The sequence below is a fragment of the Silene latifolia genome, chromosome 11, assembly GCF_048544455.1.
Source record: "Silene latifolia isolate original U9 population chromosome 11, ASM4854445v1, whole genome shotgun sequence".
In the NCBI taxonomy this organism is placed as follows: Eukaryota; Viridiplantae; Streptophyta; class Magnoliopsida; order Caryophyllales; family Caryophyllaceae; genus Silene; species Silene latifolia.
The window spans coordinates 123,262,848-123,279,132 of NC_133536.1; the positions used below are offsets into that span (position 1 = coordinate 123,262,848).

General features: G+C 34.5%; 1 protein-coding gene and 1 long non-coding RNA gene across 2 annotated transcripts in view; both read right to left on the bottom strand.

Moving 5' to 3' along the window:
- LOC141611892 (uncharacterized) overlaps positions 1 to 3,721 on the bottom strand; it is a 38,682-nt gene extending 34,961 nt beyond the window's left edge. The window contains exons 1-2 of the long non-coding RNA XR_012528859.1: positions 3,371 to 3,721; positions 2,166 to 2,240 (exon numbers count right to left, since the gene is read on the bottom strand). This is a non-coding gene — a long non-coding RNA (uncharacterized LOC141611892). The remainder of the gene's footprint in view (positions 1 to 2,165; positions 2,241 to 3,370) is intronic.
- Positions 3,722 to 11,224: 7,503 nt separating this feature from the next.
- On the bottom strand, positions 11,225 to 12,586 carry LOC141613931 (uncharacterized). The gene is made up of 2 exons (XM_074432671.1): positions 12,334 to 12,586; positions 11,225 to 12,135 (listed from the first exon to the last, which is right to left on the bottom strand). The coding sequence occupies exons 1-2, from the start codon at positions 12,584 to 12,586 to the stop codon at positions 11,225 to 11,227; spliced, it is 1,164 nt and encodes a 387-aa protein (XP_074288772.1).
- Between the last annotated feature and the right edge of the window lie 3,699 nt (positions 12,587 to 16,285).

Consider the following 16,285-nt stretch of genomic DNA (forward strand, 5'->3'; position numbering starts at 1 on the left):
TTTTTCTATGAAGGGATGAGGAGGAGAATAAGGAGAAAGCAGCGACGAATAAGAATGAGAGAAAAGAGGATAACAAGAGATGAAGGTAAGCGTGAAATAGGGGAATAATGATGAGAAGGAGGTGGCAGCACCGAAGAGAGAGAGAGAAAGAGAGAGAGAGAGAGAGAGAGAGAGAGAGATGAGATAATGATTTATATTCAATTTCAACAAAAATGCTTGCTAAGACGTTTAGTATCTCCTCACGCCATTATTGCTTCAAGTAAGACGACTCTTTGCACAACAACGATTGTTGAATTACTTCTATGTATATTTTTAGAAATTGTGCAACCGTATTTGTTACTAAATGATTATGTCTGTAAATTGTAGGAAAATAGAAAATGGATGGGAAGAAGGATAAGGATGCGGAAATGAAGGGGAAAGAAAAGTAGAGGAGGAGAGCTAAAGCAAAGTGGGAGAGGGAGAAAAACGAGGATTAATTAGATGGATAGAACTAGATGAAAATAAGAAGTGGGAAGTCATTAAGGAGTGGGGGCAATGGAAAGAGAATAAGGAGGTTGAGCCAACGACTAAGGGGAAAAGGAAGAAGGAGGAGAACGGGAAAGTGATAACAATATATGGGAATGGAGACGATAATCAACCTGTTGGAAAGTTCGAGAATCCCAAATTCGAATAGTACCATCAGAAGAGTAAGAATGCAAGAGTGAAGAATCATGTGTTAATTTCCAGATTTTGAAGAACCATGGTCAATGTGAAACATCCTCTTAAATTTAAGAATTTGGAGACTAATGGTCAACTTGAAACATCCTACGTTAAATGCACCGAATTCAACACAAACTAATTTTTCAATTGTTTTAATTTCATATCTCTATTTAATGAACCAAGTTAAGTGCATCAAAGTTAACCTCCATGTATTATTAATGTTAATTCTCATACTCATTCGATCGATTATGAGAATTGCGTACGAGACTTCAGTATTTTTAATTTTCAAGTAACATACTAACATAGAACAATGAACCGGGAGAAAAAGAGATGTTCTGTTCGACTAAAAATGATTACAAAACTTCACAACGAACATGACAACTATTTAATTACGACATATGCATCTGTTTGTAAAAGGTCATTACGGTGCCTTTGCTATGGATCATACAAAATTAATTCAGTATGTAGTTTCTTAGTGCAACAGATGCTTTGCTTTGGGATACATGTGGGTATGTATTACCAAATATGTCAAGACGAAATAAATAGAGTGTGTTTAAATCTGCAACAGACTAAACAACAATACGGTACAATTATAACAACCTGACCCACCACGGTCGTAACACAACCCAATAAGATGGGATATGTATCTTTGGGCTCATTACTTGTCCTCACTTAAGCCCAAAAGTACAAGGCCTTGTTACTAAGTGGTGGGTGGAATCCCTTATAAACATATACCCCGATGTGGGACAACCTTACTCTCTATATCTTGGGGTGTTAGAATCTCCCCCACTTAAAGAACACAACGTCCTCGTTGTCCCTCCAACTTGACCGCAGCCAAGCCCAGAATCCTCCCCCACTAGATGTGTGACCCGGGTACTCCCGACCATGGGCTCACCACACGGTCGCTCTGATACCATTTATAACAACCCGACCCACCACGGTCGTAACACAACCTAATAAGATGGGATATGTACCTTTGGGCCCATTACTTGTCCTCACTTAAGCCCAAAAGCACAAGGCCTTGTTACTAAGTGGTGGGTGGAATCCCTTATAAACATATCACAACCTCCTCAATTCCCCGATGTGGGACAACCTTACTCTCAATAACTTGGGGTGTTACAACAATAAGGAGGCCGCAGTTAACATTAGACGTAAACAGAATAGCTTCGACAACTAAACAAAACGCATCTTGGATCTCCGCGCGCAACGCGCGCGGAGAGACAACTAGTTTGATCAAATACATCGGTTTTGCTAATAACTGACGCATTATATACGTCAGTTTCTTCCAAGAACCAACGCAAAAAACTTGACTATAGGGAAAAATTGCATTCCCGCCAAAACTAAGTACTTTTTGCGTCAGTTTTTGTAGAACCGACGTAAATCGACTGACGCAATAGGTATTTTTTCTACTAGTAAACCGTATCAGGTACTTTAGCAAAACACAAATCAGAAGAGAAAGAGCAAACCTGAAGATGTTATGGAAGAAGGTAAAGTATAACAAGTCGGTCAGGTACGCCAACCGAGTTAATGTTGATTGTTGTCTGTTCAACACTTCCAACAAACATGTTAACACTTAAGTTGGTTAATCAAGGAACATTAAGGTCCTAATTTGTAATGAAGAAATAAATTTTAAGTTGGTTACTAAATTGGTCTTAGTAATACACCGACCTAGCACACCTCTCTTGTAAAAGGTAAAGATTAAAAGACGAAGGTTATTCAGATAAGTCGTAGAGAGAAAAACATGTATCCAAATAAACTTATGGTTATTAAAACCAGTAGCATGAGCCTTATTCAGAACACAAATAAAAGAACATCAGCAACTCCTTTTCTAATACGACAGTGTTGGGTGCTTAGTCTCATAATTCGCATGGCTAACATGGTTACCTGGCCATTGTTGAGAAGTTCACTATAAAGAACAATACGAAAATGAAAAATACACTTTAGTCATAGTGAATTATGTGACCCTGGCGATTGTAAGATTCATTGGCTTCAGATAAAGCATACTACTTCTGACCAATATCAGGTGTTAGTTACTTCCATAAAATTCATTCAAACAACTGAAATAAAATAAATAACCGCCCATTACAGACGTAGTCCCTTGGTGAAAATTCAATCCGTCACCAACTTCCATAAAATATTTAACCTGAATTAAAATTTTGCCATTGAAAATAGATAGCCTCTACATAATAAACTCAGTGAAACTCGTATCTACCCCAAAACTCAATTCTTCAAAACTGCCAAAACTACTAGAAGAAGAGTTCACGATCAAATGACCAAAAACGGTTTTTCATTCAAACTTTGATCAAACATAGCCTCTACTAGAAGAAGAGTTCACGCTCAAATATTTACCTTTTAGGACTTCACAGCAAAAAATTTGGATGACTGAAGATAACCAATAGCAAATATTTTTCGACCTCTAAATACTTATATTGAAGAATCAGAAATCCCTAATTTGTAATGAAGAAAAATTCCCTAATTTCATAAACCCTAATAATCGAATCCACTCAGTCTAAGCCAAATACTTATAATGCAACATAAATTTAGTATATTTAACATCAAATGACAGTACAAACATTAAAAAACAAATCAATTTTGTAAAATTTGAATATAAAACTAGTTACCTAAAAACCTAATTAGTTAAATCGAAATTATTCAAGTTAGGAGATTATACCATGGGAAAGAGAACGAAAAATCGCAGAGGGATGAGCCGCCGTTGTTGGGGTTGTCGCAGTGGAGAAGTTAGCTGTCGATGATGGCAAGGATGAGTGTGTCGATCGCAGAAAATAATTGGTATTTGAGATTTGGGAAATTAGGTTAGAGCTGAAGAAGAGGAGTAGAGGCGTAGAGAGCTTGTGACCGTGTGACCATGTGTACAATTGTGTTTTTTTAATTAATATCATTTGCATCAGTTGTGATAGTAGGCTTTTACCAGATGCATGGCTGAGAAGAGAGAATTTGGTGACGGATTAGAGGTAGGGTTAATGTGAGAAAGTCAGAAAGGGGGCAATGACAACAATAATAAGGTGCATGTGATATGAGTCCGGGAGAGGAAAAGAAGGGGAATTAGCAGAAGATTAATTAAAAAATGGCATGCAAGTAATAAGAAGGAAAGCCATGGACAAAATCGGGAAAAACACCCAAAATTACTGTTACAGGAACAGTAGCACAACTTTAGGTTTTTAAAAGGAGTATGGATATCATTTGGATCACATTCAGGTAAAATTGATGCAAAAACATAATATTAAATAAGTCGGTTTAATAACATAACTGATGTATTTAATCAAATACAATTTAATCAAATACATCGGTTTTGCTGAAAATCGACGCATTATATACGTCAGTTTCTTCCAAGAACCGACGCAAAAAACTTGACTATAGGATGAAAATGGATTCTCGCCAAAAGTGAGTACTTTTTGCGTCCGTTTTTGTATAACCGACGTAAATCGACTGACGCAATAGGTGTTTTTTTCTACTAGTGACTTCCCTAAGCTTACACGACTTGGGCTATGGCTAAATTGCCTTATTATAATCCTAATACTTTTAGGGAAAATAGTTAAAGGAAATAACAACAATAGAATAATTAACTAAACCAGATTTTAAGAAAATTGGAAACTTTCCTAAAACCGGAAAGACTACTAATTAGGAAAACTTGAATAAGGAAAGATATAGCAACCGACTTTGTGCTTGCCTATGCATGTTTCCTTGCTTCTCCATACTCGGTCTTTGTTGCTTAGCGTCCAAGGTAAGACTATACTTGGCACCCAAGTAAACACACGACTCCTTTAGCTGACTCGGACTTGGCACCAAATAGCTGATGAATCTGAACAGTCTTTGGGACTGATTCATTTAGCTGCTCCAAGCCTAAGTTAACTTCCTCATCAACCAATACCGTATCAATAGCAACGATTACCTTGAAATCTTTTTTAAGTAGGGGTTATAAGACGTGAGGATTGTTTTTAATAATTTTCGTGGATCATGTAGGAAATATATATAGTCTGAGTTGATTGGGAAGCATAGGAGTACAAGGGCAGTGAGATTGAAGCGTGTTGCAATAAAAAGGCAAGTCATGTGATGTTATGAGTGGTATTGACATGAAATTTAAGGATGTATTAGCATAATATTGTTGGAGTATGTGTCCTCGACAATAATGCGATCACATGTTTAAATCTCATAAAGAGAATGCATGAGGGAAAGTAATATTTTATTGTCAACTGATCCACATTAATCGGTAATGATTAGCTGACTAGAGTTTGACATTACTGTCGTATGACGGTGGTGATCAGTTGATCCCTTAAGGTCATACCTCTAGGGTAACACTCTTAATTGATTAATTAATTAATTGTATGATGATACAAGTTAATTGATTCCTTAAAATTGAACGAATGATTTTGTGAGTATGTATACGTATCTTGTTGTAATTCGATTAAATAAGATTCGTACTAAGTAATTAAATTGTTTTATTACTTAGGTTTATTTATTGTTTATGAAACAATTAAAATAAGAATGAATGGTTTATTATAAATACAAGTTGTTGTGATTTAGAATTCTATGACCCATTTTAAGTACTTGTAATCATGAATTACTAGTTAATTTTTGTATGTGATATATTTTGTTAATATAATGATTTTTAATAAGTTAAAAATGCATTATTTTATAACATGTCTAGTAACATGTCCAATATGTCACACTATACAAATTGACAATTGACAAACTTAAAATGGACCTATATTAAGCTTATGGGTGCCGTGTAAATGGGGATGGTTAGAGAATTGGTTGTGTCTGGTTCTATTAATTAGAGGGAACATAATGATGCCCTACTAATTATAGGCTTGCATGCCTAAATCTTGAGAAAAACAAACTTGAAAATGTATTTGGCAACCTACCCCATACCATCCGGCCACCCATATGAAAAAGAAGAGTTTTCTCTTCTTTTTTTTATTGTTATTCATTCTTACCCAAAAATGATATTGATAATTTTCACATAATCTCTCTAAAATTGTCAAGAACAATTAGAAAGAAAATCTCACAAATCTCTAATATTATTCCTCCATTACTAGAATTATTAAACTATAATATTAGTATCAATTTTAGGACACTTATACTAATTTCTAGTATTCAAATTAGTATATGTATTAAGGGTGATTATTTTGGTACAAAACCTTGAGGAGCAGATTCTACTATTGAATATAAGGGTTTTATTAGAGCATTTGGATTTTATTAAGAAGACTAATTTGGTAGGAGACCGATTAGTATAAACCATTCGTCCCTTATTGTAAGTAGATCGGTTTTCTTTTTACTTTGTATTATTTTGTTATCCATGCATAAGATCTAGTTTGTTTATGACTAAACTAAATTTTATTAAGTTATTAGAAGTGTATAATAAGAGGTTAATGAATCTTACAATTGGTATCAGAGCAATGGTTGTTGCATGCATAATCGGCGATTGTTTTTCCGAGTTAATATGTTAACATATAAAACTAGAAATTTTTTATTTATGAGGATAAATGCCACGAAATTTTTGCAAGAATAACATTCTGGTCCTAAATTGATTTTAGGTCATTTTTGATGATTTATGGTATTTTATTGCTCTTTAATATGTTTTTAGTATTTTTTATTACATTTTATTGAATAAAATGACACTTAAAATACTAAAATTAGTTAGACTATAATTCTGACCTTAAAATTTTTACACGACCTCACATGCATATTTTACACATTGTATGTAAAATTTCGTATAAAAGTGTTTTATATTCCATGATTTATGATTTTTACATGATAAAAATGGATTAAATAGAGGTATGTTGGTAAAAAATAGTTAAACTTTGTCTATGCCCATGAAATTTTAGTATGCTGTCACATACAATATTTACACACTGTATGTAAAGTTTGAGATAAAATGGTTGTATTTTGCATGATTTATGATTTTTAGATGTAAAAATCACATAAATAGTGACTATTTTAGCAAAAATAGCTAAAATAAATTTTATGGCATGAAACTTTTTGCCAATATTGTATATATGATATGAACATTAGATCTAATGTTGTATGTCAAATTTCGTTTGATTTGGGTGATTATTGATTTTATATAATAAAATTGATAAATAGCAACTTTAAATGGTCATAATTGTAAATTCGATTTTTGGGGCTTGAAAATTTGTCATTTTCAGATTTTGGAAATTTATATAGAATATTCAAAATTTTAATTTTCATTTTTACATAATTTTATGTTTAATTTGGAATTAAGGGGTTAAAGTTACGTATTATGCGATTTATTTGTGAAATAAGTTGAATATATTCCATGGGCAATTTTTTATTAAAATTTTGGAATGTTGGAAATTTTTACGAATATACAAAATTATTATTTTTAAATTTTCGAATTTTTATGACTTTTTGGGAATTATTTCTTTATTATTATGAATAATAGTGTTTAAAGAGCAATAATAAAATATCAAGTTGAATTATTGTCAAATATTTAGTGAAGACTAAATTTTTGAGTCCTAAGTAGGTTGGGGTAATTAACTTGGACATATATTTGATTTATGTAATATTGTGTGATTTTAATAAGTTAATAGTCACAATTATCCATAAAACCGGACCGAATATACGATATTAGCTTAAATAGGGTGATTTGGCACATCACATGGCATGTTTCATACATATATTAATGCTGCATTTTTATTATGATTGTCATATTTTAATTTTATATAATTTTGAATTATGTAATTTGTACTTAGTATGGCCTTAGTTTTTAATTGATATTTCCCTAAATGAATGGGGATATCGATTCGGTTGTAATTAATGTGACTTCGTATCATTTTTATTTTTATTTTTGTTTTTGTTTTTATAATGTATAAAGTATAAAAGCTGTGTAATTTATTTATTCCAGAGTTCCTTGAAGACGGTGCCATTCGGAAAGGCGTTCCGATAAAGATGGTGTTGCCTTGGAGTGCGTGCCAAATGAAGTTCAAGGGACCAAAGGAGTTGGTTTCCAAATTTGTAAATAGTTTATTAGATTTACTATTTTAGGAAGGCCATACTAGGATTTTATCTTTTTGCTTAGCATTTATTTTATATGTTTGCATGCATAGCCAAATCGCCATAACTACACATGCATATTATTTTATCGAGTCATCGACCGTGTCAATTATAATTATCGTACTATTTTAGGAAGTACTTGTAATCATGAATTACTAGTTAATTTTTGTATGTGATTTATTTTGTTAATATAATGATTTTTAATAAGTTAAAAATGCATTATTTAATAACATGTCTAGTAACATATCCAATATGTCACACTATACAAATTGACAATTGACAAACTTAAAATGGACCTATATTAAGCTTATGGGTGCCGTGTAAATGGGGATGGTTAGGGAATTGGTTGTGTCTTGTTCTATTAATTAGAGGGAACATAATGATGCCCTACTAATTATAGGTTTGCATGCCTAAATCTTGAGAAGAACAAACTTAAAAATGCATTGGGCAACCTACCCCATACCATCCGGCCACCCATATGAAAAAGGAGAGTTTTCTCTTTTTTTTTTTTTATTGTTATTCATTCTTACCCAAAAATTATATTGATAATTTTCACATAATCTCTCTAAAACTGTCAAGAACAATTAGAAAGAAAATATCACAAATCTCTAATATTATTCCATCATTACTAGAAGTAGTAAACTATAATATTAGTATTAATTTTAGGACACTTATACTAATTTCTAGTATTCAAATTAGTATATGTATTAAGGGTGATTATCTTGGTACAAATCCTTAAGGAGTAGATTCTACTATTGAATCTAAGGGTTTTGTTGGAGCATTTGGATTTTCTTAAGAAGACTAATTTGCTAGGAGACCGATTAGTATAAACCATTCGTCTCTTATTGTAAGTAGATCGGTGTTTTTCTTACTTTGTATTATTTTGTTATGCATGCATAAGATCTAGTTTGTTTATGACTAAACTAAATTTTATTAAGTTATTAGAAGTATCTAATAAGAGGTTAATGAATCTTACAAATATTTGGTCAGTTAGTAAGGTGAATACAGTAAATGTAAGGGTGACAGATTTAAAGAAATTAAATGTTTGTGAGTGAGTGAGATACTTCATAATATAATGGAAGAGAATAGTACCTAATGAGCTTTAATTGTCTTATTGACGAAGCATGGAGTTGAAGATAGTCGTATGCTTAGAAATTTGGGTTATTAAGACGCAAATTTAGGGCGTATGTACGTAGGAAAGTAAACAGGGCGAGGTAACGATTTTTGTTTTGGGAGTTCTTAATTATGAGGTATGATAACTAAACATGAAATGTTGATGGCTATTTTGATTTTATGGCGGTAAAGAGGATTAGATTGTGGAGGTGTTACAGCCTTTATTTACTTGAGAATGTCTTGCTAAAGGTTCTTAAATAAATGGGGGTGTTACAGCTATATAAAGTAAAAAATGCTTTACATAGTAATTCAGATAGACAAATTTGAAGAAAGAATTTGAATTTGATTTTTCGAAACCCAGGATTATCGAAAAAAGGTTGATTGTTTTGCACTCATCGAAATTTAAAAGACTTGGATTTGAATTTTAAAAAGGCTTGAAATTTGGATTTGAAAGTTCAAAGATTTGAAATTGATTTAAAATGAGGTTTGAATTTTGAAAATTTTAAACGTTTGACTTATACTTGGTTATTTTAAACTCGAGAGACCAGATGACTATTGATGACTTGGGTACTTGACATATGAAGTTTATCGGGGTTGACTCGAATTGGACAGACTCCTAAATGTGCAGGATCCTTGAGACAATTGACACACGACGTGAATCAAAGATAGAAGGCGTCATAACTCTCCAAGCAAGTCTTTCTCGGATTGCGAACCATATCAAGTCGAACATCTTTACCAATACATGTTGGATAAAGCTCATTCCGAGAGTTGACGATTACTCGTCTGAATATAAATCCTCATCCTAGCCTAAATCGAATACAAAGACTGACGCGGTTGAAGGTGGCTTGATTTGGACTTAGTTAAGACCCATAAGAAATCAACAAGATAAATGGTGGATGGATTGAATCCTCTTTCTGAAGGACTGCCTACGTACTCGCGTGGAGCAAAATCACATCTGACGTAGTTGAAAAGTCTATCGATCCGAAATACTCAAGAGGGGGGGAGTGAAGGTGAATTGAGGATTTAAAACTTTTTGAATGCTTTTCGATTGTATGATTGTAATTGATTATTTAAAGTTTATTGATTAAACTTTAACTAATCAACTAATGAGTGTAAAAGAAAATAAGCAAGCGAACGAAAGAGAGGAGACACGCGGTTTTTGAAGTGGTTCAGTTTCACAAGTCGAAACCTACGTCCACTATTCTCGATTAATAAATTTAGTACCTTTCTACGAATTATAAATTTACTAACCCAACTCGTACAACTAACTCTAGCTGTAACTCAATGAGTACCGTTAAATACTCGAGTGACTAACTTACGCTAATAAGAAAGCACTAATGATTCTTGCAAAGGTTCACGTTAATGAACAAGTAAGAAATCAAATAAGCACTATTATCTTATAATGATAACTTAACAAATGAATATACGAGTTTAAAACACACGACCTTTCAAAAATAACAAAACGGTTTTCTGGTTTGAAACACACGATTTGCTTTGTAAATAAAATCAATTTTTATGCTTAAGGTCACTATCTTAAATGTTGCAAAGAGTAAAGTATTTATAGGAAGGAATGAACAAGCCAATTCGGTTTTTAGAAACCCTAATGGCCGAATAATGTGAGATATGTTAACAAATCATATCTTCTATTATTTCTTTCCTAAAAGCCTAAAAGATAATAAAGAATATTCCAAAAGATAGAATATAATCTATTCAATTATTATCTTTACTATAAATTCTAAGATATGATAAGATTTTCTATAACAAGAATATCTTTTATCATAAACAAATATATTAGGTAAGATATATAAGATATGTAAAGATATAGAATCTGTACCAAACATATCTTAGTCTACACGAGATTTCACGGCTCATATGCCTCGTGACTCGTGCAAACTCTAGCTCAATATATGGGTTAGAATTTAGGTTTTAAGAGAGGCTTTGTTGAAACCCTAATTAGTAGCATGATCCAACTCATAAGTTGACCCAAAATGACTACTAGTAAACGTTCAACAAAGAACCGAACTCCGCACTAAACCGGGCTTTATCAAGTAAATACTTTTATCAAAACATTTAAAAATAAACTTTAAGCAATTTTAAAAATAATTTTAAAACATTATATGTCGTGTATTGTAAACTCAGCATCTCAATGTTATAGTATGAGAGCTATAACATCGAGCTCTTTTACTAGTAATTTTATAGCTGCAAAGCTATAACTTTACAAAGTTTTTTTTTTGATGAAATGTGAGTATATATATATTGATATCAAAACAAGTACAAATTACATGCGAGGAGAAACCAGCTGAAACAAACTGAAGTCCCCCTAACAGCCATCATTTAAACCAAACTACCACAAAAACTAGACTACAATGCCCCATTTTTAAAGCCAAGTCCTTTCATCAGTCATTACAATTCGCCCCATTTTTGACCTGATCCTTCTCATGGCATCCTCTCTGATCTGCAAAACCAGAGCTTCAGGCCTAGTAAGGATCATGTTCACCCTCGAGTTGTTCCTCTTATTCCAGATATGATAAAAGCAGGCAAACCAGAGGAGGTAATGAGTATGCAGCTTCAGTCTTGCCCCTGCACTTCTACCACTGCTAGTATAAGCATCCACTGCAATTTTGAAACCACACCATTGCTCAATTAAACTCAGCACCTGCCTGCTGTATAAACAGTCAAAAAACAGATGCTCCAATGTTTCAGGTTCCTGATCACAGATGCAGCATCTGTTGTCAGGACAGCAGCCAAACTGAAATAATTTGGCCTTGATATTAAGACCCTGGTTCATCACAAGCCATGAAATCAACGCATGCTTTGGCAAATTCCAATCACTCCAGACCAGGTGAACCCAATCTTTCTTAGGCTGTTTATTTCTAAGCCACTCATAACCCTCTCTGATAGAATACCCCTTCAGGTTAGCTGCCCAGTGGTTATTCTGATATCCAGTCTTCATCATTTCCTTTACTTTGCAAATACTTTTCCAGGACCAAGCCACACCAGCTGCAGGAGTGTAGGTGTGCCAGTCCTGCTGTTTAAGGTATACCTGACTTATCCATTTGATCCAGAGCTTATCAGCTTTGTTATAAACCCAATCAACCAGTTTACCCACAGCTGCAATGTTATATAGTTCTGCTTTCTTTATGCCTAAGCCACCTTCATCTTTAGGTAAAGTGACCTTGTCCCAAGAAACTAATGGAACTCGATGGTAATCAGAGCTACCATCCCATAAATAGTTCCTACAAATGCCCTCAATTCTTCTGATTACCCCTTTGGGAATAATGAACATTCCTGCCCAGTAGGAATACAATGTATTAAGCACAGAGTTTATAAGGACTACCTTGCCTGCATAGGACAACTTTTTGGCTCCAATACTTCTGATCCTATTCACCATTCTCTCCACCAGGGCATTGCATTCTAATTTGGTCAACCTGCCAGCCTATATAGGGACTCCCAGGTACCTGAAAGGTAAAGAGCCTTCCACAAAACCTGTAGCTTGTTGAATGTCATTCTTCAGTTCTGATGCAACACCATTATAGTACACTTCAGACTTAGTATTATTCATAGTGAGACCTGATGCTTTGGAAAATGAGGAGAAGGCCCTTATCAACAACATAATAGACTGTGCATTGCCTTTACAGAACATAAGCAGGTCATCTGCAAACATGAGGTGATTAAGCTTTACTCCCTTACATAAGGGGTGATACTGGAAAGGCCAATTATCAGTGGCATAGGCAATCATCCTGGTGAGATAGTCCATACAAAGGGTGAACAAAAGGGGGGAAATGGGGTCCCCTTGCCTAAGCCCTCTCTTCCCTTTAAAGTACCCGAACTGGCTCCCATTCAGGCATAGGGAGAAACTTGTTGATGTCACACAGGTCATTACTCTTTGTGAGAAGTCTTCAGGAAAACCAAGACCATGTAAACTTTACTAAGTTAAGAAACTCATTCTTGGTTATCATTACGAGATAATCACCTATACTATTCTAATCTTCAAGGAGATCTTCGAGTATAGGCTACGTCATCATCCAAGCTTGATTATTCTTTAGACGGACTTCGTCTTCACATAAATCTTGAATGAATCTTCACATCGTTTGATCTTGAATTGAGGCTTGATTCTTATATACTTCCATCACAACTTCCTTTATTGTTTATATTAGATAAATCGAATCTAAAAGACTTAGACAAACGATTACACGCAACAAGTATATAAATTATAAAGCACCTTGACATCATCAAAACATAAACATATATACTATATGGTTCAACAGTAGTTCGGATGAGGTGCATAAAATTGGTGTTTTTGTTACTTGTGTGTACACACCCAAAGTTTTTACCTAAGGTATCATGTTGTATCCTGTTCTAGCCTGCAAGTTACCTTTAAATCCTGTATCTAGGGTTGGTGTAAAAGGCTTGGATGCTTTGGGAGATGAATCTTGGTAATAAGGGGTTTGAATGGTGAACCATCACTCTAAAGGTTTATTTTGCGGTGCTTAGGCCAATGGGTTATGGCTGCTGATGCGTTGGAAATAGTGTCTCGGGTTTGAGGAACCCAAGTGCAAATGGGTTGGGAAATTATGCGGGTTCAAATTTCTTTACCTTGACCCTATATGCTTGGGTGTAATGGCACAAGCTAAATGACTCCTCAAAAATCTTGACTACTTCTCTGTGACGGTCTCGAGAAGGACTTAGGGATGTGGAAGGTTGGTAATGATGCTAGCTGACTATTTTGGATTTTCATTTTGAATTTTGATCAAAAGTGCTTGATATTGAAGTTTGGCTTCTACAACTTTGGCATTTGTATTTTTGCTTTTTGCTTTTTTTTTTTTTTTGTTTTTTTCCTTTTCCTTTTTATTTTTTGTTTTTTCATTATTTGCCTTTTGCTTATATTCTAGTCATAATTGATTTGTCATTTGAAATATTTGGGCTTCGCCAATCGGTTTGGGTCCGTACTAACATAGATTGGTCTTTTCTATTTTCGAGATGGGATGATTTTGTGGGGAATGGGCTTACCTTCCGTCATAGATATGAGAAACAGGGAAGAAGTCCGAGTTTGTCATAGGATCGTCTACGAGCTTGTTATAATAATTGGTTTTGATGGAATTTTTCTACTGTCAGACATTAAAGGAAACAGACACGGGATCCTAGTGTACCTTACCATTTAAATTGGGACATAATCTAACCCCAGGGATGCCTTTGAGTGTGTGTAGATACCTCATTTCTGCACCTCCCGCAAACCACCCGGTGATGATTGGGCCGCATGTTTGGTATACGGAACGACTTGTGACAGTTATTCGTAAGTTTATCGTCAAGTGGTCGCTCAAACACTTGTGTCTACCTCTTAATTGTCATCTATGTGCCGATACGGTCGTTTTGGCAATAATTAGAGTATATTTGGAGTCCGGGTCAGAAAACCGTCTTCATTTTCTAAAACCGAGTTAGACTGTTCTGGAATGTTCCGGATATTTCTATTCCATATTTTCCAATCTTTTGATCTTTGGTAAAATATCTCCCGTAATATTCACAAAAAATATTAAGGAAACGAGATTAATCCGCTATTCCATAATAGAAACGCGGAAATCTTTCTTCCGCAGGAAGAAACCACTGAGGAAAGGACGCAGCAGGTGCTGCGCCTCTTCCAAGGGACGCAGTGCCTGATGCGCCTCTTCCTCAGTCCTTTTCTGCGTATTTTCCGTATCTTTTCGAGATTCACTTCCAAAGTTTCTCCGAAAACCCTACTTCCTCCGTGTGATTAGTATAAATAGAGACCTTCGGTCTCACATATTTCTCACGCGAGTTTCCGCCCTTCTCTTCTCCCTTTGCATTCTAGACCACGTTCTTACTTTTTGGCGTCTACGTGCTTGAACTTCCGACCACGTAAGCTCGGATCCTTCTGAGTACCAGCCTCGTTTTGCATGACCGAGCAATTTGACCAACTCCACATCAATCAACTTTAATCAATCTGTTTAATTTCCTCCTAGAGGGCACTTTCGTCGTTCATTCGAGTCGAGCATCACTAAACGTTAACTTAGTCAATCTCGTTTCGTCAAACATGTAAGTCTGAGGGTGTATAATCCTTATTTTATTATTGTTATTTATTTTTGTAATCATTAATGTAAGATTTACATAGAAAATATGCTTAAAACCGATTTGTAAAACATTGTTTTAAACCCTTTTTACGGATTTACAGGAGACAAACGTCGAGAAAGGACGCAGCAACTGCTGCGCCTCTTCGAAGGGACGCAGCACCTGCTGCGCCACTTCCTGAGGCTGCCGCAGTTCCTGCTTCCTTTCTTCTTCCTTTGTCTTTTGATAATTTGATTGTCTTGTTTCGTTTTGAATTGTTCATTGTTTCATTAACATGATAATTTAAGCATGATAATTTTAACCTGTAATTTATTAATAATTCTTCATTATTAATTCATCTTTTAAATCCCGACTTAAATCCCTTATAATCCATATTTGCGGGTTTTCGTCATTAAAATCAATTTCGGTTTTTAGAGGTTCGATTTACCCATATTGAGTCTGTGGAATTCATCTTTGATATATTTGTATCTATTATTTACCCTCACCGCCGTTAATTCATCATTAATAACCTGTTTAACCTAATTAATTTGTTTTAGTTAGTTTAATTCGTTTAATTTGTAAATAATCTTATAAATCTTGTAAATATATTCATCCTAATTAATTTCATCCATGTTTTATCGTTTTTATGACCTCAATCACATGTAAATAATATGTTAATCACTTTCATCCGAGTCAATTATTCATAATCAACCATTAAATTCACCTATGAATATTAACGAGGTGCAGTTCCGGCTTCACAACCAAAACTCAACCCAGGAACAGACGCAGCGTCTGCTGCGCCTCTTCCAAGGGACGGAGCTCTGCTGCGCCTGTTCCCGGTTGATTTCTGTCCCTGAAGTCCTGTTTATGCTTTGACCTATTTTAATTACGTATTTAATTAACTATTGACCGTATTATCACCTAATCTGTTTGTTTGTTTATTTATTCCTTCTTTTCTAAAACCATCCGTTTTAAATGTATTTTCGACATAAATCAACTAATCCGATGTAATTATTGTATTTTTCTTTATTATATTTTTATTGTATATCTTTTATTGTATTGCTTGTATGCTCTCACAAGTAATCAATCTAAATTCCTACCTTGACATTAATTGTATGCTAAATTACGTGATTACCGACTTAGTTAATTCTCACATGCTAGGATTAATTTATTGGATGTTGCATTGCATGCATATAAATCGTCAATATATCGAGTATAGACGATTTTCCCTAATCATTAGTAGAGGCCGCTATCGAGGCGGGCGGGATTAGGTGTTCGATCAAAAGAGCTTCCTAATACGTACCCTCACCCCTTACTCCAGATCTCTGTGAACATCCGTGTTCATTGGCATCCACGAGAGTCATTCTAGACATAG

Excerpts from the sequence above, each read along its gene's own strand:
- LOC141613931 (XM_074432671.1), bottom strand. The coding sequence starts at position 12,586 with ATGATTGCCTATGCCACTGATAATTGGCCTTTCCAGTATCACCCCTTA. Across the intron at positions 12,136-12,333 it reads TGACATTCAACAAGCTACAG|GAATGTTCATTATTCCCAAA; the intron begins GTTTTGTGGAAG and ends CCTACTGGGCAG.